Here is a 22,000-nt window from a genome sequence, read left to right as displayed (position 1 = left end):
AAATTTCCTCCTAGTTGTGTGTATACCACTTCGGGTTTCTAGTTTAGTGAGACTAACCCAGTAAATGAAGGATAAATTAAATAAAACTAGTTTCTTGCAGGCATTTTTTTCCAGTGCCATTTAAATGACTTGGGATCTTCAGTTTAGCCATTTCACAGTTGCTTGAATTCGGACTGTAGCTGCAGGTACCCTTTCTGCTGCTGTGTGGAACTATTAAACATTTACACCTTCCTTCTTTGGTGCATGGCTCATTTATGGATAAAAGGTTTTAAATGGATTGCATGTACTGGATGAGCCCACTTCATTACTTTAGGCATGCAACACCCACTTTACATCTGCCACTATTTAAACTGACTGTTCAGGTCAATATTAAAGTAACCTGTCACCATAATTTCTTGTATGGTGCAAGTTTTACTGGGTAAGCTTTATCTTTGGAATGTACGTAGTGTAATATAAAGCTATTTGGTTTAAGCTGCATTTAAATCATTTCTCTCTGTACAGTTGTTGAGCATTTACCATGCTTGCATTCATTTATTTCTGGTTATTACTTTGAATCATGAAAAACTGTTTTGATTCTCCTTGGTTTGATGTAGAAATCTGCAGTCTCTGTATGAAAATGTTTGGAAGGTGCCCCCACCATATTTATTCATTTGGCATTTGTTTACTGGAATAATCCAACTGAGCATGGCCCTTTTTCAGCAGAGACCTGGGGAGTAGCACTGCAGTATTCAGATGTCCTTGACGTCAATTACATCATTTACAAACATTTTTAATTAAAAATAGTCATTACATGAGTTGTATATGAATATAGCTTTTTTAAGGTAGAGTTAAAGCAGCTTAAACAAAGGAATTGGGGAGATGGTACAAGGAAGATAAAGCAGATGAGTTGATACAGGAGGGTATAGTTCTGATAATAGTGCATTCAGTTTTGTGCAGCTGAGAGTTATCTAGCTGTATTAGCACCAGTTTAACCAGGGGTGGTGCAGGTGCTGAGCTGTTTATCAGCTGTAGCTTCAATTGGCATGTAAAGTCTTTCAGGTTGCAAACTGTCCTTAAGTGAAGTGGGATGGAATTCCAGCTATTGACAATACAGTCTAAATACAGGGAGTATACTGCATTGTTAGGTTTAGTTATGGCGAGTAATGATTTGTAAGTGCAGTGTAGAGGTCTAAGTGCAAGGTTGAATGATGGACTGAATCAAGGACAAAATGATTGACGTCAACAATTGGCGAAGCTTCTGGTGTCATTCTAAGGGGATCCAGTATCTGTCTGCCTGGGATGACAAGATCGACAGACCACGATGCTTTGCCAGAGATGGCCTGCACTTGTCGCCCTTGGGATTCCGGATACTGGCTAAGGCTCTTGCCACCCCTATAGTGCCGTTTTTAGGCAAGGTTCAAATGATAAATTCACCACCATAACAGGTGCAAGCAAGAAAAATCTGAGGGTAATGCTACTTAATGCTAGAAATCTAAACCTCAAAATGCAGTCACTCCTTAAAATGGAAAACATCTGTGCAGTGTCAGAGACCTGGTTCAAGGCTTCACAGAGCACCCCTGCATTACCAGGCTATAATTCATACCACACCGTTTGGCCACCTAACCTGGACCAAAACACTAAAGCCAGAGGTCTGTACATATTCATTAAAGATAGCCACACCTCCAGGCTAGTTGCTCAGCATAATGCATCCGAGATTATCCAAGTGCAACTAACTCTGGGCAAGACCGCAATCCAAATTGTATCTTGCTGCAGATTCCCTACCATACCCCAGGATTACTACTCCTCATTTCGTGATGCACTGAAAAATATTAGGGTACAATACAACACCCTAACAGTGGGGTGATTTCAACTTCCCCACCATTAACTGGGAAAACTACTCCTGCACCAAGTCTTTTGCTTAACGTTTTCTGGAATTCATAAATTCCAACGCCTTGGATCAGCTTATCCACACCCCCACCAGGGGCAGCAATATCCTAGACCTGTTCATTACCAACATGGGTGACCAGTGTTCCACACCAAAAGTCAATTCCTCGTTGGTCCGATCCGACTACAAGCTAATCACCCTAGACATCCACATCCCACCCCCATCCCCCATTAGGGAAACTACCATAAAAAATTTCTCCAAAGCCAACTTCATGCTTCTTAAGATAGAAGTGGCAAACTTCATGACACCCATGCAGACGGACAATAGAGGTACGACTGCTGAATTCTACACAATTGCACTTTATAAGCACTTACACGAGTGCATGGTTTGTGCTATCCCTAACAGAACCAAGATGCTATCCTCCAAAAAAATGAAGCCAATTTGGTGGTCCCCTGCCATAAACAAACTCTACAATAGAAGAAAGAAACTGTTGCAAAAAAGAGTAAAATCCCATGATTGGAGGAACTCCCTGGTCAGCCTCAGTAAGAAGCTGAGATCCCTCATAAAATCCTCCAAAGCTAGTTATAAAAACAAAATTGCCACTGATTCTAAAGACAGCCACAAAGCATTCTATAGCTATGTCAAGAATCTCAATGGCAACACTCTGATCTGCTCTGAGTTACAGCACAGTTGCACTAAATATACAGAACCAACTGATATTGCCAACATCCTGGCAGATTCAGTCCTAACTTTACCCACCTCTCACCCCCTAAAGGGCCCATCTCTATACCGGAAGAATGCAAAATTCCTGTAATCATGGGTGCACAGGTAAAAACTATACTCTCCAAAGACAAGAACGCAACATCCGTGGGACCTGACAACATCCCAGGCTGTGTTCTACGGAACGAACTGGCACCCCAACTAAGTACCATGTTTAATCATAGCCTCACCTCAGGCTTTGTGCCCACTGAATGGTGCACAGCGATGGTTATCCCACTGCATAAAGGGGATCCAGCACGGACCCCAGGAACTACCGCCCCATTAGCCCGATGAGCCTGGCCTGCAAGGTCATGGAACGTATCATCACGGAACTTAAAAACAAAGACATTGGTAATCTCCAAACTCTGGACCCCACCCAGTTCGGGTTTGCAAAAGGCAGATCATGTCTCCTAAACCTGATAGACGACTTCGAAACAGTCACCAAAGCCATAGATGAGGGTAAGGTGGTTCACACAACCTATCTAGATCTCGCCAAGGCTTTCGACACCATTCCCCATTCTGGAATTATAGATAAACTCAATAAACTAGGTATAAATCCCTTTGTCATAAGATGGGTTGCCAGCTGGCTCACTGACCAAACCCACACTGTGAAAGTAGCAGGCTCCAAATCAGACTTCATACCAGTGACAAGTGGAGTACCACAAGGATGTTCTTGGTGTTTCACTGTTGCAGTCATTACAATTGGGTTATCCTGCTGGCAGGTTATCCTCAGTCGGCCGGAAGTCCAAAGTCTAAGTCTGGCGTCGGTTGCTGTTGCCTCTTCCCTAACGTCAGTGCGCCAGGGGTATAAAAGATGCGGACGCCATTTTCTTCAGTCTTTTTTTCCACACGGTGCCCGAAGCAAAAGCAGTTCGCAAGTGCCGGTCGGCGACTCCTGAGATTTTAGTGTTTGAATTTCAGATCAAGGGTCTTCACTAAAACCTAAGTACCCCGTTGGGGAAACGTTTTTCTTGCTCCAGACCGATGTCAGAAAAAGTTAATTGTATTTCTTGTGGGAAGCAAATACCTCATAAGGACTTGCATTCTTACTGTATTCCTTGCCTAGGCCCTGACCACGACGTTGCTAGTTGTCGGTTTTGTGCTAGATTTAACCAATGCACTATTAAGCGTCGGTACGATTTTGCATTTCACTATTTTGGCAGAAGATTTAACTATACAATGTTGGGTAGTCATCCGACTACCGGAATTCACAAGAAACGCAAGGAAAAGGACAGGCATCAGAGTTCCAAAACCCTCGACGAGGCTTCTTCTAAGCCAGTCGCCGGTTCTCAGTGAGGTGCCTTCGCAGCCCCTGACGACTGCTACTTTAGACTTGCAGGCCGCTACCGACACCCACGTGGAGTCAACCAGGCCGCTGGAAGCTCAAGGTATTGGACCTTCGGAAACTATTCCCTCAGATGGGTCCGGAGCCACTGAGCAGGCATCTGCTTCTGAGGGTGTTTTCAGACCTACTCAATTATATGTTAAAACGACTTCAGCTTCAAAGACAAAAACTAAAGCACCTTTAAAGACAAAGAAACAAGTACAACAGCCTCATGGACATGCCTCCATGCCTAAAAAACAGATGCTCAAAATGGCTGAAGACCTAATTACTTTGATCAAGGGTTCCCATCCCCCTCCTGATGAGAGGCCTAGGCAAGAGATATAATATGTATCTTCAGATCAGGTTTCTATTTCATCTGATTCCTCTCCTGATCAGGAATACTCTCTCCCTCCCTATGAGGATTCTGATGCTGAAGAATCTATCCCTTCAGTCTCTCCTTTTGAGGATTATTCTTTTGGAGAAACTTTACATACCATGAGGGAGCATTTCCACTGGGAAGAGCCAAGGTTATTCAGAATCTAAGAAAAGGCTCAGAGACTTCCTTTTACTACCACAACACAGGCCCCTAGCTCTTCCACCTGTGTTAGACATTGTAGATGATGTATTTTCAGAGTCCAGTCTGACCCCTGACTCCTTACCTCCAGCTCCTGTTAAGCCGGACAGGTACTACAGGGTTTCTGACTCTCGTAAATTCCTTTTTAAAAACCCTGCTGCTTACCCAGAAACTCGCTCTCAGGGTCCCAAAGGGGTCAAGGCTTCCATTGCAAAAAACCCTACTCCCTCTGACAGGGATTCTAGGACACTGGACAGATGGGGGAAAAAAGATTTACACTTCTGCTACCCTGGCTGTAAGGGATTTAAATTGTCAGTTTCATATGCTCAAATATCAGCAATATATTATGTCACTGCTTAAACAGAAAATGTTCATAAATTTCTGAATGTGCAGAAAACAAAGAAATGCAGGAATTATTGCATGCAGATGAACAAGTTGGAAAGCATACTTTGCAATGTGGTTTTGATTCTCTGGAGGCCTCCTGCAGGGCCGCAGTTATGGGTTCTGTCATTAGGAGGCATGCTTGGTTAAAGGAACAAAATCTACCCGATCATGTTAAAGCAAAATTATTAGATGCTCCATTACAGCATGATGCTTTGTTTGGTGTTAAAGCAGAAGAGGTTTTGAAGAAAATGGACGACAAAGCTAAATCTATGCAAACAGTCAAGGATTTCTTGCAGGTACAGCCACCAAGATTTAGCAGACACTGGCCTACAAAGAATTGGTCCTTTCCAGTGTCAGACAGGCCACAAAGAGGCAGATACAGACGCCCTAGAAGCAGATCCCAGCCCCAAGTTTCGTACAGGTCTAAACACTGGGGTGCTTCTACCTCCAAAACTAGAGAACACAAATCACAGCCATACAGGAAACAGTCCCAGTGACTTTCCCCTGCCTGCGCCAAGCACTTGTCTTCTGGCAGCACCTTTAGGGGGAAAACTAGCACTTTTTTCGCAAAATTGGCACATAATAACCCAAGACAAATGGGTCTTAAACATAGTGTCACAAGGCTACAAGTTTCACTTCCATACCCTGCCAAGGGCAAATGGTTGGCCAGACTTGCCAAAACATCAATGGGCTGAGGAACAAAAACAAGTCTCATCCCTCATGGACATGAGGGCCATTGAACAAGTACCAGAGCAAGAGCAGGGACAAGGATTTTATTCAAGACTGTTCTTGGTACCCAGAAAGGACAAAGCCTGGAGACCAATACTGGACCTATCTATTCTAAACACATCTGGATATTCCAAAATTCAGAATGTTGACTCTACAGCAGCTTCTGCCCATGTTGGGCAAGAAGGCTTGGCTTGTGACTTTAGATCTAAAAGAGGCATGCCTGCATGTCCCAGTCAGACAAACATGCAGAAGATACATCAGATTCAAAGCTGGCTCAGTGCACTACCAATTCTCTGCACTGCCCTTTGGCTTATCTACTGTGCCCAGCGTCTTCACAAAGTGCCTGGCACCAGTAATTGCATTCTGCAGACAGAGGAATACAAATATATCCTTACTTGGACGACTGCCTCATTCAAGCAGAGAACAAGGACATTCTACTACAGCATCTGGCGTTTGTAAAGAGAGTACTACCATGCCTAGGGTACACAGTCAGCGAACAGAAATCAAAACTAGTACCCTCTCAGATAATATTCCTGGGTGCAAGCAATTGCCCAGATGGTTTATCTCACGCCAGGCAAACAAAGGCAACTGACTACCTATTTCAAACTGTTGGCAACAAAGGCCCAGTTATCTGCAAGAAAAATTCTGCAGGCTTTAGGCTTCGTGGCATCCTGCATTCTACTAATTCCATATGCAAGACTGCATATGAGGAAACGTCAGTGGTACCTAAAAAGTGTTTGGACTCAACATTGCCTCAGCCTGGAAACAATAGTTACTCTCATTCCCTACCTGTAACAGGAGTTTCGATGGGCGAAGGCCTGTCACCAGAACAAGGGACAGCCATTCACTCTACCCCCAGCCACACAGACATTAACAACGGATGCATCGGATTATGCCTGGGGAGCCCACATGGCAGGAAAATGTATTCAAGGCACATGGTCCGCAAACCAAATGCATCTACATATCAATCAAAAAGAGATGCTAGCTGTTCAAAATGCCCTGACAGCGTTCAAGGACCTACTTCATCCGGGACGACTACTGATAAAGACAGACAACACCACGGTCATATGGTATATAAACAAGCAGGGAGGCACTCATTCTTGCCCCCTTTGCAGACTAGCCATGACTTTGTGGGACACAGCATTGACTTACCAAGTACATCTGCAGGCACAATTCCTGCCAGGAAAGAAAAATACTCTGGCAGACGAACTAAGCAGAAACTTCATGGATCCCCACGAGTGGAAATTGGAACCACAAGTCTTCAGCATGATAAGGAAATGGGGATGCCCGGACATAGATCTATTTGCCTCACCTCACAACTGCCAACTAAAGAGATTCTGCACAAGGACTTATCACAGACAAGCATGGAAAGTGGATGCACTATCTTTCAGCTGGAGAAACTTAACAGTGTATGCCTTTCCTCCTCTGCCTCTCCTCCCTAAGGTACTCCTAAAGGTCAGACAGGAGAAGCCAAAAATGATACTGATTGCCCTAGACTGGCCACGCCAGTACTGGTATCCAATCCTAAGTAACTTGTCTCAATGCCCAGCCTGGACCTTACCTCAAGTGCCTCATCTACTGTCCAGCAGAACAATCAAATCCTGCATAGCCAACTCAAGACCTTAAATCTGGCACCATGGCGGATAATGTAGTCATACAAAACACACCTCTCACTAAAGCGGTGATGGATGTCATTTTGGAGGCCAGGAGACATGGTACTAGAAAATCGTATGCTGGAAAATAGAAGAGATTCTGTGCCTGGAACCAGGCACAAGGAATTGACACAGCTGTACCAAATATTCCTCAGATTTTGCAATACTTGACTGAGATGCTGGACAAAGGCCTATCCTTTTCATCTATAAAAATTCATGCTTCTGCCATTTCAGCTCATTACAATACAGAGCCACCAATCTTTTCTCATCCTTTATTAAGACAGTACCTCAGAGGGGCCAAAACTTTAAGGCCTCCAAGATCATCACCAATACCTGCATGGGACCTTAATTATGTCTTGGAAAAACTCACCCTGCCTCCTTTTGAGCCAGCCGCTACAGCTGATACAAAGTTTTTATCTTGGAAAACAGCTCTGCTCCTAGCAATAACTTCTGCAAGACGAGTCTCAGAGCTACAGGCACTCTTGGCTGTTGAACCTTTTATCATTGTTTATCCGGACAGGGTTTCTCTGAGGACAAACCCAGCATTTATGCCTAAGGTAGTGTCCAGTGTGGCCCTTAACCAAACTATTCATCTGCCTCCCTTTTATCCAAACCCACAGAATAAGGGGGAGAGAATTCTGCATTCTTTGGACATACAGACAACTATGCTTCTATTTGAATAGAACCAAAGCTTTCAGAAAGACAGAGCAATTACTAGTGGCATATGCTGCAGGATCACAAGGAAAGGCCATCTCAAAGCAGACTATTTCAAAGTGGATAGGCCACTGCATTCATTTCTGCTATTCACAACATGGCAAGCCAGTACCTAAGGGCATTAGGCCACATTCAGCCAGAGCAGCAGCCACTTCAGCAGGAGTTCAGTGCACTATCACTTACCACGCTACTCTAAATCCAGGGCAGGCTTTGCCACTGCAGTTCTGCAGGGCCTAATATCTAATGCTATTTAGTTCCAGCCTCCCAACCTTAGCTTTGAGATTCAACCCAGTTGTAATGACTGAAACAGTGAAACACGAAGAACATAGTACAGTTGTGTACACTTACCATAAATGTAGATGTTCGAGTGTATTCACTGTTGCAGTCCAGGTTACCCACCCGCCATCCCCCATTTCTTTGCTGGAACTTATCTGTACTTCTCTATTCTATACAACTTATGTGGTGTATTTGCTTGTAGATGAAGGCAAAATATATACTTTGGTGCATGCATGTTTTATTGACATATTTTAGCGTCCCCTTTTGGGGGCACCTGACATCTGGGGCAAGAAAAAACTGAAGAAAATGGCATCGGCTGCATCTTTAAACCCCTGGCGCACTGATGCCAGGGAAGAGGCAACAGCAGCCGACGCTGGACCTAGACTTTGTAATTCAGGCCAACTGAGGGTAGCCTACCAGCAGGATAACCCAATTGTAATGACTGCAACAGTGAATACACTCTAACATCTACATTTATGGTAAGAGTACACAACTGTACTTTCAGTCCTGGGTCCTCTCCTGTTAGCCTGTACTTCACTGAAGTAGATACCAAACACAGAAGGTCTTTGGCTAACGAAGTTTGCAGATGACTGCAAACTAGGAGCCATAATCGAAACTCCCAATGATGTGGGCATCCTACAAAAGGGCCTCACTGAGACGGATGCTTGGTGTCAAAGCCATGGCCTCAAGCTCAGTGCCAAAAACTGCATTGTCATCCCCTTAGGTAAAAACTCTGTACCCATGAACTACCACATAGTTGGTAGTAAACTTAACACCGTAAGTGTGATAAGAGACCTTGGAGCACAGGTGGACAGTAGTCTCTCCTTTGATAATCACATCGCCACAGTAGTCAGGAAATCCTTCTACATGACACACCTTATCACAAAAGGTTTCTCATCCAGGAAAAAAGAGGTCATTGTTCCCCTCTACTCATCACTCATTAGACCCATTAATTGAGTACAATGACCCTTTTGGTATGTACCTCACAAGACCTCTACAACCACTGGAAAGGCTGCAGAAATAGCTCACAAAGAGGATTAACAGCCTCAAACAGATGCCCTATGCAGACAGTCTCAAAATACTCCAGCTTTACTCTATCGCATATTGCCTACTCAGAGGCGATCTCTGCCTAACATGCAAAGCTATGTCAAACTGAGAAATGTTGGACATGCTCCACTTAAAGAAACATGCTGGAGGAATAAATTCCTGTCCCAGAGACTTCCCATACTCTGGAACAAACTACCTATCTATATCAAACAAAGCTCCTCATTAGCACTCTTCAAGAAAAATCTTGATGATTGGATGGGGAATAGAAGTGATCCCCTGGGTGAATTTCCTGTAGCTTTGCTAGACAGAGGCACAGGAAAATAATTGTCCTGAGTGGCGAAAGCCAGGGTACCTTTTTGGCTAGGCTTATATAGGCACTAGGACCAATAGCCTAGTACCCTACCTATGAACCGATGGGGATTTCTTAAGGTTGTACAGTAGTTTGAAGGTTGTAATTGTGAGTGCAAGAGACAGTTATGTAGACTGAGTTTAGTTTTTAGAGAGAGACATAGTAATGTGATCTGTATTGTTTTGTTGCAAATTTGGCTTCTTCATTGTAGCATTGTTCTAATTTGTCTGGTAGACATTAGTTGAGATCGGTTAGGATAGGAGAGGCATATAATAGGATGGGGAGTAGAAAAGAAGTGGCTGCATGTTATCTTGCTGAGTCCGTAAGGTAGTGTTTTACTCTATAGGTTCATAGGTTCATACTAGGCTATCTGCCCTAGGGCATTTATAAGCCTAGCCAGAGTGTGTTTGGCTTTCGCCACCCATTTTAAATGAATTTTGCTATGCCCTTTTTCAAGGTTAGTATACTGTGCCTCTAACAGTGACACAGAAGTGATACCCGGGGTAAACCTACGATCTCCCATCCACTCATCAAGATTCCTCTTGAAGAGAGTCAATGAGGGACTCTGCCTAACCTGGACTGGGATTTTATTCCAGAGTGAAGGGAGCCTCTGGGTTATGAATCTGTCCCTCCACCGTGTCCTATTTATTTCAGTGTTGAGGTTCAAGTCTCTCGAGCGCATAGCTCAATGGGATTTGGATTTTCTGAGGTGCAGCATGTTCATTAATTCCGGGTTGGACATGGCTTTATACGTCAGGCACAGATCGCCTCTGAGCAGGCGGTATGCCACTGAGTAGAGCTGGAGTTTCTTTAACCGGGCAGCATATGGCATCTGTTTGAGCCCTTTGATCCTCTTGCTGAGGAACTTTTGGGGTCTTTCCAGTTGCAAGTGTCTGGTAAGGTACATCCCAAAAGGGGCATTGTACTCTATTATGGGCCTGATGAGGGATGAGTAAAAAGGCACAATGACCTCCGCTGATCTATGATTAGGTGGGCTGTATAAAATGTTTTTCTAACCACTTTGGCCACGTGGTTTTCAAATGAGAGATTGCTATCAACTTGGGTCCCCAGGTCCCTAATTACTTCTTCCGTACTTAATGGATTGCCACCTATGTGGTAATTTGTGGGCACTTTGTTTTTGCCAAAGGGGATGACTATACACTTTTTGGTGTTTAGCTTGAGGCCATGGCTCTGGCACCAGTTGTCTGTTTCTATGAGGCCCTTTTATAGGATGCTTGTGTCTGCTGGAGAGTCGATTATGGCGCCTAGTTTGCAGTCATCTGCGAACTTGGTCAGCCATAGTCCTTCCGTGTTGGCCTGTACCGCCGAGAAATATATACCGAACAAGAGAGGTCCCAGGACTGAGCCTTGTGGGACGCCACTTGTAACTGGTTTGGAGTCTGACATGGCTCCAGCAATTCTACCCATGTGGGTTCTGTCCTTGAGCCAGTTTGCAACCCATCTAGTGACATAGGGGGTTTATAGTTAAGCTGATGAGCTTATCTATAATGCCCGAGTGGGGTATTGTATTGAAGGCCTTTGCGAGGTCCAGGTAGGCTGTGTGGACCCACCTTCCCCTCGTCAATGGCCTTGGTGACTGTTTCAAAGAAATTGACCAGGTTTAAGAGGCAGGATCTGCCCTTAAAGCCGAACTGGGTAGGATCCAGTGTCTGTAGGTCCCCAATATCTTTATTTATGAGTTCCATGATGATCCTTTCCATAGCTTTGCAGACCACGCTAGTCAGGCTTATGGGGCGATAGTTTCCAGGAAACGTTGAGGCACCACCTATGTGGAGAGGGACCATTGTTGCTGTACGCCACTCTTCGGATACATATCCTGTAGTAAGGCTGAGATTGAACAGTAGTTTTATGTTTGGGTTTAGCTCTTCTTGGAGTTCATGTAGGACGCAGCCCAGGACACTGTCTGGTCCCATTGATGCTGTGTTTTTTGCTTTGGAGGGGGCGGCTCTTACCTGAGCATCTGAGATGTCAGGGGTCAGCACTCTGCTGGGATAGATATTTGCCCTTTTAGTGGGGAGAAGTTTGCGCTGAACCTGTCAGCTAGGATGTTGGCAATGTGTGTGGGTTCGGTGTATTTTTTGTCATTTTGGACTAATTCTGTGCATATCTGGGAATTCCCACCCAGGTTCCTAACATAACTATGGAAAGCCTTGTGATTATCCTTAGTGTCCTGTGCAATTTTTCTTTCAAAGCTGGCCTTAGACGATTTTGAGTGCCCGTAGTTTTTTGCTAATACTGATCAGTGATGCCTTCCCTTTTTGGGATTTTGCTCTATCATGTAGTAGCTTCCTCCTTCGATTGTATAGTTTGTTTATGGCTGGGGTCCACCAGACAGAGCGCCTGCCATTGAAGGACTGGGTTTTGGTTTTATTTGGCATTGCATGATCCATGCATTCCTGAAGGTGTTCATAGAATGCATTTATAAAGGATTCTACGGTCTGGGACGCATTTTCCACAGGCCAGGGGGCTTTGAAGGATTTCACCTCAGTTTTGAGGAGTGTGAAATTTGCTTTAAAGAAGTTTTTCGCTGTGGTTTTCTGGGCAGGCGGATGGAGTCAGGCTGTGAATATCCAGTGAGATTAGTTTACGGTCTGATCTTACCAGTGAGGGATACTCTTCTGGTCTGGAGCATAGAGCCCCATGTTGGTGGTGATCAGGTCCAGTATGTTTTCCCCTCTTGTGAGAGTGGTAACAAGTTGTTCCATAGCATTTGAGTTTATAAATTCTAGGAACCTTTGGGCTAGGGTGTTGGAGCTAGAGTAATGCTCCCAGTCTTTGTTTGGGTAGTTGAAGTCGCCTAATATAATGGTGTTTGGAGAGACCTTCATATTTTCCAGTGTTCTCAGGAAGGCCGAGTGGGATTCCTGGGTTTGTGAGGGTGGTCTGTAGCAGGCTATAAACTGGAAGGCAGTTTTACCCACTGTTAGTTGCACATGGATAGTCTCTGATGCTTCGTGCTGTGCCACCAACCTGGAGGTGTGGGTATCTTTGACGAATATTGATACTCCCCCTCCTTTTGTGGTTCGGTCCAAGTTTTGGGGCCGAAAAGCATGGTATGAGGTATAACCTGGTAGTGCTGGTGTGCTCTTGGGAGCCTTTACCGGTTACTGCACAGATATCGATGTTCTCCATGCTAAGGAGAGTTTCGAGTGCATGCATCTTGAGGTTTAGACTTCTGGCGTTGAGTAGCATTACTCTTAGTTTCTTATCCCTTGTGATACCTATGGAGGTGGGTTTGTCTTTTGAGCCTTGCCTAAAGGCACCATGGGGGTGGCAAGAGCCTTTGCTAATATCCGAAAGCCCAGGGGTGACAGGTGCAAGCCGTCCCTAGCGAAGCATCATGGCTTGTCGAGCATGTCATCCCAGGCTGACAGGCATTGTATCCCCTTTGAATGACACCAATACTTAAGCCAGTTGTTGAAATTGATCATCTTGTCTTTATATTGTGGCATCATTCTTGGTGAGGGTAAGATGCTACTCAAGGTCAGGGTCATACCGGCCTGGGCTACATGCTCAGAGAGCTCCTCTATGTCTCTCTTCATGTAGTCCAGGGAGGTACGTCTCAGGTCATTCACACCAGCATGGACAATGACTGAATCATATTTATACTTGCCTTGGAGTGACCTGAGTGCTTGTGTTATGTGGCGGATCCTAGCGCCTGACAGGCAGCTCACCGTGACCGTCTCCTTGTTCAGCCTGGTGAGCGGGACGTCAGTGTGCCTGACGATAGTCCCCTATTACAAGTGTATCAGGTGTGTTGTTTAGCCTTAAGGGCTGTGACTGTTCGGCACACTGGCTTTGTGAGCTATGTATTGCACGTGTTTTGTTTTGGGGTAGCGGTTGCTTGGGTGTCTGCTTTGGAGGTCTCTGCTGCTTAGGCAGATTTTTATTTAGAGCCTCTGAGTATGTTTTTGTGTGTTTGTGTTTGGTTTGCTGTCATGGTAGGTCTGTGTGAGACTGGAATGGTAGTGGGTGTGGTTTCCTTCTCCTCCTGACTGGCTACGCCAGTACTGAGTTGAGAGAGCTTAGCCTCCAGTTTGGGTATATGGTTGCATCTCTCACATATGTTGGAATTTGTTGGGAGGAGGAGAGGATTGTCTGTGTACATGTGGCAGTTGTAACATTGCCTCAGGATTCCCAGATTCACCAGCTGGACCGGAGAGGAGATTGACAACTGACCTTTGGACATGCTAGAGTAGTATTGGGAATTCCTTTATAATTGAAATAAAGGGCCAATGGGGAACAAGGTACTCAAGGGGAGTTTGTGAGGGTGTAGTGCTTTTAATTTTTTAGTGCTGACTTGTAGAATTGCTTTAGTGAGCAAGTGCCAGGCTTTAGAGTAGGAATAGGGTGTTTATTATAAGAACTAGATCAGTTCTAAGGGAAAAAGTGAAGAGCAGACTTTGTGGAGCCGAGAATGGTTTAAACCCAATTAAGCGGAGCTACCCGATGCTGCTGTATGTGCAAAATTGCGCAAAGCAGCGCCAAAGCGGGTTTTATACAGGGGGACTTGAAAGAGCTAGAAATTGGCCCAAAACGGCCACTAGACTACCAGATTCTTATGCTGGGAACAATCCTCCAGGGATAGATAGGCTGCTCTAAGCTCCCCACTGCCACTGGTGAACAAAGAAGCCTCCCTTTATCCAAGAAAGGAAATGGGCAACACGGGAACTTTCCAAAAGTCCAGAATACAGCAAAGCCTGTATTTGGACTACTCTAGGTCAGAAAAGACAGGAAACAAGGATATTTTTTTTTTTTTGCAGCAAACAGCAGGAAAATGCAATAAATATGTAACAGGCTAGCGCACTTGAGTGTGTAGCCTCAACAGGTAAATGCAGCAAACAGGACAAACTTTAAAAGTGCAGGTGTGAAAACAACTTTAAACAGAGGCAGCCTAGTTTTTGGTATGTTGTCGTAATGTTTTTCTGAAGGTGATGATCAAATTTAGCTGGTTGTTTAATCACAACTGGTGGTTTGTGGGATACCAGAGTTCTGTCTTGGTCTTGTTGGGTGACAGTGTAGCAGTATAGTAAATTTATTTTTGTGGAGGAGATAAAGCATTGGGGGTGAGCACTTGTAAAGTTTTAAGTTTTTGATTTAGGAGTTGTCGAGCCAAGCCTCTATGGATAAAAATTATTTTGGGGTGAGTATTTGTAGCATAGCTAGTGTTCTCACAGCACATATTAGAGACAAGATGGCCAAGCCTATCTGAGGTATTCAGATGGACGTTGGTCAGGGGCATCGGTTCTTGCCTTAAGGGAGCATGGATATTTTTTAAATATAGATGCTGGCACTGGAGTGATTGTGATAGTCTGCTGTGGCTCCAGTGATTGGAGTGGGGTGGCTGTATTTGTAGTAGTTAAAAGTAGGAAGGAGGTTACTGTACTTATAAAATGTAAGTTAAACTGTGAAGTAATGTTTTGGGAGTTATTGGTAGGGGATGGGCTGGGTTGGGTTAATTTTCCCGGACAGAGCAATGTATTTATAGATTTCCAGATGTTTTTTGGATTGTTTGTTGAATTTTGGTTGATGTCCTTCAAGAATGCAACTGCAGTCATAACATATGGGTTGTCCTGCCTCAGGCAGCCCTCGGTCAGCCGAATCCCAAAGTCTGGGTCCGGCGTCGGCTGGTGTCGCCTCCTCTCTGACGTCACAACGGCTGGAGTATATAGGCATCGGCCGACGCCATCTTCTCCAGTCTTTCTTGCCGCGCGGTGCCCAAAGCAGAAGCAGTTCGCAAGTGCCGGTCTTTCAGCTCCTGTGTTCTCAGTACCGAAGTCATTTAAAAGCTAAGTACCCCATTGGGGAACATTTTTTCTTGCCTCAGCCGATGTCAGAACAAATTGAGAAAGTTAATAATTGTTTGTCTTGTGGTAAACAAATACCTCATAAGGACTTTCATTCTCTCTGCCTTCCTTGCCTGGGCCCAGACCACGACGTCTCGGCTTGTGCTGCCTGTGCTCGCTTTAATAAGCGCACTCTCAGGCGCCGGGCAGAATTTGCAGAGGACTTTTTCGGTGAATCTTTTGCGTATATCATGCCGTCGGATCAACCGACAACCCAGTCTGCTAAAAAAACAAAAGGACCAGGACCGACATCCTCGGCCCGCGTCCACTATCGATAATACTCCTAAACCCCTCCGCTAGTGCTCTGGTCCCTTCGGAAGTGGTAAATCAACCGCTCCAGGCTGACGACACAGCGTTAACACGACCTTTGGTCTCTGAGATCTCTCCTGTGCCGGTTGTTGATTTTCCTCCGGAAACCGAAGTTCTGGATCTACCCGACACCATTTCTGTGGACAAGGTTATGCCTGCACGTGGGGCTGCTAGGCCTCCTGTATCCATGTCCATCAAGGCCTTTGCACGTGCTAAGGCCGCCAGTCAGGCCAAGGCCCATCCTAAGCCTGCTGCCCAGGCCCCTTCATCTGATAAGCAGATCATGTCTCTTGCTGCAGATCTTATTTCCCTTATCAGGGGGTCTCAGCCTCATCCAGACAGGAGTTCTCAGCCACCTGCAGAGAAAAGGCCCAGAACTGAGCAGGCGGACGACCTCTCTTCGGATGAAGCCTCTGGGGATTCTGAGCATTCTGATACCCACGAAGAATCCTTCCAGGCCTACGAGGACTCTGATGCTGAGGAATCAATTCCCTCTGCCTCCCCTCCAGAGGATTTCTCATTTGGTGAAGTCCTACATTCCATGAGGGAACATTTTCAATGGCAGGGTCAGGAATTCTCTGATTCCGGGAAAAGGCTCCGTACCTTCCTCAAGCTTCCCCAGCACAGACCTTTGGCTATTCCGCCAGTTATGGATGTTTTAGATGATGTTTTCTCGGACTCCAGTGCTAACCCTGATTCTCTTCCTCCTGCTCCTGTCAAGCTGGACAGATATTATAGGGTCCCTGACACTCACAAGCACCTTTTTAAGGCCCACTCTGTGGATCTAGAAACTATTTCACAGGGCCCCAAGGGAGTGGCTACCTCCTCTGCCAAAAACCCACTACCAGCGGACAGGGAGGCTAGGTCCCTGGAGAGATGGGGTAAAAAAGTTTATACCTCTACAACCCTGGCCATGAGGTCACTTAACTGCCTTTTTCACATGTTTCAGTACCAAGATTTTCTACTGGATGATTTACAGAAAAAGTTAGCTGCTCCTGAGCCTATTCATAAAAAGGCATTGCAGGATCATATACATAACACTCAGCAGGTTAATAACCATTTCCTTCAGTGTGGGTATGATGCACTGGAAGCTTCATGTAGGGCAGCTATGACTAAGGCTGTGATACGTAGACATGCTTGGTTAAAAGATCAGTCTTTGCCTGACCATGTTAAAGTAAAGTTACTGGATGCACCTCTGGAAAAACAGAAGCTTTTTGGTGCTAATGCACAGGATGTGTTGAAATCCATAGAGGAAAAAGCAAAGTCCGTACAGACAGTCAAGGATTTCCTTCAGGTTCAGCCACCCAGATTCAGCAGAAACTGGCCCTCAAAGAATTGGTCCTTCACAGGCTCTGATAAGTTTCAAAGGGGAAAAAGCAGACGTGCCCGAGGTAGAGGGCAATACCGAGGATCTTACAGGGGCCGCCAATGGCAACCTCTTAATCAAGGAAGTGGTGCAGACAGTTCAGCTGCACCACAAGGACAATCACAATGACTTGACTTTCGTACCGCCTACAAAGGCTCAAAGAGAAGCTCCTTTGGGTGGAAAATTACCCTTATTCTCACAACACTGGCATATCTTAACCAAGGACAACTGGATTCTGGATTTGATAGACAAGGGTTACAGATTCCACTTCCACACATTACCAATAAGACAAGGCATGTCAAACCTGCCACATCATCAAAGGGCAAAGGCACTCACTCAAATTTCCAAGCTGTTAAGTATAAAAGCAATAGAAAGGGTTCCTCCTCAGGAGCAAGGCCAGGGATTTTATTCAAGACTGTTCCTTGTTCCAAGAAAAGAAAACAAATGGAGACCCATACTGGACTTGTCAACTCTAAATACTTTTCTCATTGTGCCAAAGTTCAAAATGCTGACGCTGCAGCAACTCCTTCCCATGTTGGGCAAGGGGTCTTGGCTGGTCACTCTGGACCTCAAGGAGGCATACCTGCATGTCCCAATCAGACAAAGCTGCAGAAGATACCTCAGATTTCTTGCAGGGACAGAGCATTATCAATTCTCAGCATTGCCGTTTGGCTTATCTACTGCACCCAGAGTGTTCACGAAATGCCTGGCATCAGTAGTGGCACACTGCAGACTACAGGGGATTCAAATATACCCTTACTTGGACGACTGCCTCATACAAGCAGACAACAAACAAACCTTAAAAGAAAACTTGGACTATGTCATGCATCTACTGCAGGCCTTGGGATACACAGTCAACATTCAGAAGTCAAGACTACTGCCATCCCAACAGATTATCTTCCTAGGAGCCAAACTGGACACAGAAAACCAAATGGCCTACCTCACAGAGGAAAAACAGCAGCATTTACCAGAGTACTTCAAAGGCCTAGCAAAACTCTCCCAGCTGACTGCAAGGAAAATCCTGCAGGCCTTGGGGTTCATGGCATCTTGCATTCTTCTGATACCTTTGGCAAGACTTCATATGAGAAAGCTGCAATGGTATTTAAAAAACTTATGGTCTCAACACAGCCAAAGCCTAGAGGACGTAATCCCACTTATTCCATGTCTGCAAAAGGAAGTTTTATGGTGGGCTCAAGCCAGTCAGCTAAACAAAGGCATGTCTTTCAACAGACCTCAAGCAGGTCAAATGATTACAACAGACGCCTCAGACCATGGATGGGGGGCGCACATGGAGGGCAGATGCATTCAAGGTCTATGGTCGCCAAAGGAAAGACATCTGCACATAAACCAAAAGGAGATGTTGGCAGTGATGCATGCAATCGAGACACTAGAAAAATCACTACAACAAGGACATTTGCTAATAAGGACAGACAACACCACTGTCATGTGGTACATAAACAAGCAGGGAGGCACTCACTCTTATCCCCTCTGCAGACTAACAATGCTTCTCTGGGAAAAATCCCTGAGCCTGAAGATACATTTACAATCTCAGTTTGTACCAGGCAAGGACAATGTACTGGCAGACAAGCTGAGCAGAAATTTCATGGATCCACACGAATGGATGCTGCACCCTCACATTTTCTCTCAACTGACAAAGACATGGGGAAGACTAGACGTAGATCTCTTTGCTTCCCACTTAAATCATCACCTGGAAAAGTTCTGCACAAGGACTCACCATCCTCTAGCCTGGAAAACGGATGCTCTCTCCTTCAGCTGGAATTCTCTAAAAATTTATGCATTCCCTCCTCTGCCTCTGTTGACCAAGGTGATACTGAAGATCAAAGCAGAAAAACCAACAGGCATCTTGATAGCTCCAGACTGGCCAAGGCAACACTGGTACCCATTGCTGTTGAGCATAACTCAGACCAAACCATGGCCTCTGACCCTATGGCCTCTGCTCCTAACACAACACAATTACAGGACTGTACATCAAGACCTGAAAACATTGCATCTGACAGCCTGGAGGCTACCATGACTTCTCCAACTATCTCTCTTTCCAAAACAGTTCAAGAGATCTTGCTGGAAGCACGCAGGCCTTCCACCAGAAAAACCTATTCAGCCAAGTGGAAGAGATTCAGCATCTGGAATGCCAACAGGGGTCAGGGCACAACATTACTGAGTATACCTCAGATTTTAGAATACTTGGCAGAACTATTTCATACTGGACTCTCATACTCTTCAATAAAGATTCATGCCTCAGCAATCTCAGCAAAATACAACTGTGACCCTCCAGTGTTTTCTCATCCTCTGCTAAGACAGTTTCTAAGAGGGATAAAGAATATCAATCCTCCCAGAAAACAGCCAGTACCTGCATGGGACCTCAATTTTGTTTTGGAAAAATTAACTCTTCCTCCATTTGAGCCAGCAGCAACTTCAGAAATGCAATTTCTTTCATGGAAAACGGTCTTCTTATTGGCAGTCACATCTGCAAGAAGAGTTTCGGAGATGCAGGCACTCATGGCAGTGCCTCCCTTCCTCATTTTTCATCAAGACAGAGTTTCTCTAAGAACCAATCCTACATTCATGCCCAAAGTTATTTCCTGGGTGTCTCTAAATCAAGCTATTCACCTGCCTACTTTCTTCCCCAATCCTCAAAATAAGGGGGAAAAACTACTGCATACTTTGGACATACACAGACAACTACGTTACTACTTGGACAGAACTAAGGCCACCAGAAAGTCTGACCAACTGTTTGTAGCCTTTGCTGCTGGAGTACAAGGAAAAGCAATCTCCAAACAAACAATTTCAAAATGGATTGGACACTGCATCAGATTCTGCTATTCTTTCCATGGAAAAGATGTGCCAGCCAATATTAGGCCACATTCCACCAGAGCTATAGCCACTTCCACAGCTTTCCTAAGAGGAGTGGCAACAAAGGACATTTTAGAAGCTGCTACATGGAGCTCCGTGCATACCTTTACCAAGCACTACAACCTGCCCTTATACTCCACATCCCGAGCAGGCTTTGCTTCGGCAGTCCTGCAGGGGATTTTAGCCACACCATCCTTCTTATAGTTCCATCCACCCCCAGCTTGGCTATGGTATTCAACCCATATGTTATGACTGCAGTTGCATTCTTGAAGGACATAGTACAGTTTTGTACCTACCATAAATGTAGATGTCCGATAGATATGCAACTGCAGTCGGATTTTCCCACCCTCCTACCCCTCTGTAACTTTCTTTTTGGGTCCCTACCCCTTTTCCTATTAGCTGGGGGTATTTCCTATGGTGTATCTGTTTATTACTGTTGTGCATGTTTGGTATTATTTTTTATCCATTCACCAAATTTAGCCTTCCTAGGAGGGCACCTGGCATCTGGGGCAAGAAACACTGAAGAAGATGGCGTCGGCCGATGCCTATATACTCCAGCCGTTGTGACGTCGGAGAGTAGGCGACACCAGCCGACGCCGGACCCAGACTTTGGGATTCGGCCGACCGAGGGCTGCCTGAGGCAGGACAACCCATATGTTATGACTGCAGTTGCTTATCTATCGGACATCTACATTTATGGTAGGTACAAAACTGTACTTTTCTATAACCCTTTTTGACCTGTTTTATGCATATTTGCTGCAGTTCCTTAACTGCCCACATGGTTTGTAGCCATTTCTTCCAGGCTTTATCTCCAAATTGCGTGATTTGCTTTGTTTTTGTTAAACAAGGGGTAACTCTTGGTTCTTAATTGTTTGTTCTGCCAGTATATTTAGAAATGATTGAAGTGTGTATACTGCTTCATCAAGGGGAAGTTTTAAGTGAATCCCAGTTGATCTGTAGCAGATTGGAAGCAAGTCTCTCTATCAACATTACTGAGGTTTCTGACTGTTGGAGATGAACCTTGTGGAGCTGTTTGTCTTGTATTATGTGGCAGAGCTGATGGTCACTTCGGCTGTCAGGATGCCGTGTGACAACATTGTTTGGAGTGGATGTTAGACTGTTGGAATCCAGTCCAGTATGGATTGTATTGTATGCGTGATGTAAAAGAAGTCATCCATCAGAACACTGGCTTGTTTGGTTTTAACGTGCAACATTTAGCACAAATGGAAATGGCAGCTGTGTGAGGATATTGTAAGTTATATTTCTGAGGATTACCTTTTTTGGCTGTGTTGAAAGTGAAATGCTACTCAAACTATGCTCTCTTCATCCAAAGCACTACTACTACTAGATGTACTCTGTACCCTGCGAATTAAAGCATTGTTTTCTACAAAACCCCACCCACCGAGATTGTAATGTGAATTTGTCTAGTTTTCCTATTATGGGACTCATTTCTTAAATATCTACTCTTATAAGTTGACTGAGAGCATAATGCTTATTTTTTATTATTGTCATTTCAGAGTGCACTAAGCTTTATCGTTCCAGCATATATATATATATATATATATATATATATATATATATATATATATATATATATATGAATTCATTTAATAATGCCCATTTCAGATGTAGTTTACAAAGTAATTTTCTGATGCTAACATATTAACTTCTGTTGTGACACTTTGCAGAGGAGCAGCAGCTCGGAGTCCTTAAGTGATAAGGCTTCCTCTGAACTAAAGAAGAGCTTTGATGCTGTGGTCTTTGATGTTCTCAAAGTGACCCCTGAAGAGTACGCTGTGAGTAACTGCAGTAGCCTTTTATTGTTGTACCTGCTTTCTGTTGAGTTTTTGTGCTTTTTGTTAACTTCATTGTGGGCGTTTATGTGGGAGGTGAAGCAATTCTAAACTTTTTAACA

The 22,000-nt window shown here is 44.7% G+C and overlaps 1 protein-coding gene across 1 annotated transcript in view; it reads left to right on the top strand.

Moving 5' to 3' along the window:
- The window catches only part of RALGPS2 (Ral GEF with PH domain and SH3 binding motif 2), a 2,773,917-nt gene that overhangs the window by 1,086,748 nt on the left and 1,665,169 nt on the right, over positions 1 to 22,000 (top strand). The window contains exon 4 of the mRNA XM_044085226.1: positions 21,774 to 21,881. Coding sequence (XP_043941161.1) covers positions 21,774 to 21,881 — 108 coding nt within the window. The remainder of the gene's footprint in view (positions 1 to 21,773; positions 21,882 to 22,000) is intronic.

The sequence above is a fragment of the Protopterus annectens genome, chromosome 10.part0 (assembly GCF_019279795.1).
Source record: "Protopterus annectens isolate FY-2018-M chromosome 10.part0, PAN1.0, whole genome shotgun sequence".
NCBI classification, from domain to species: domain Eukaryota; kingdom Metazoa; phylum Chordata; order Ceratodontiformes; family Protopteridae; genus Protopterus; species Protopterus annectens.
The sequence above is the reverse complement of the archived record's forward strand: the minus strand, read 5'-3'. Positions and strand labels throughout refer to the sequence as shown.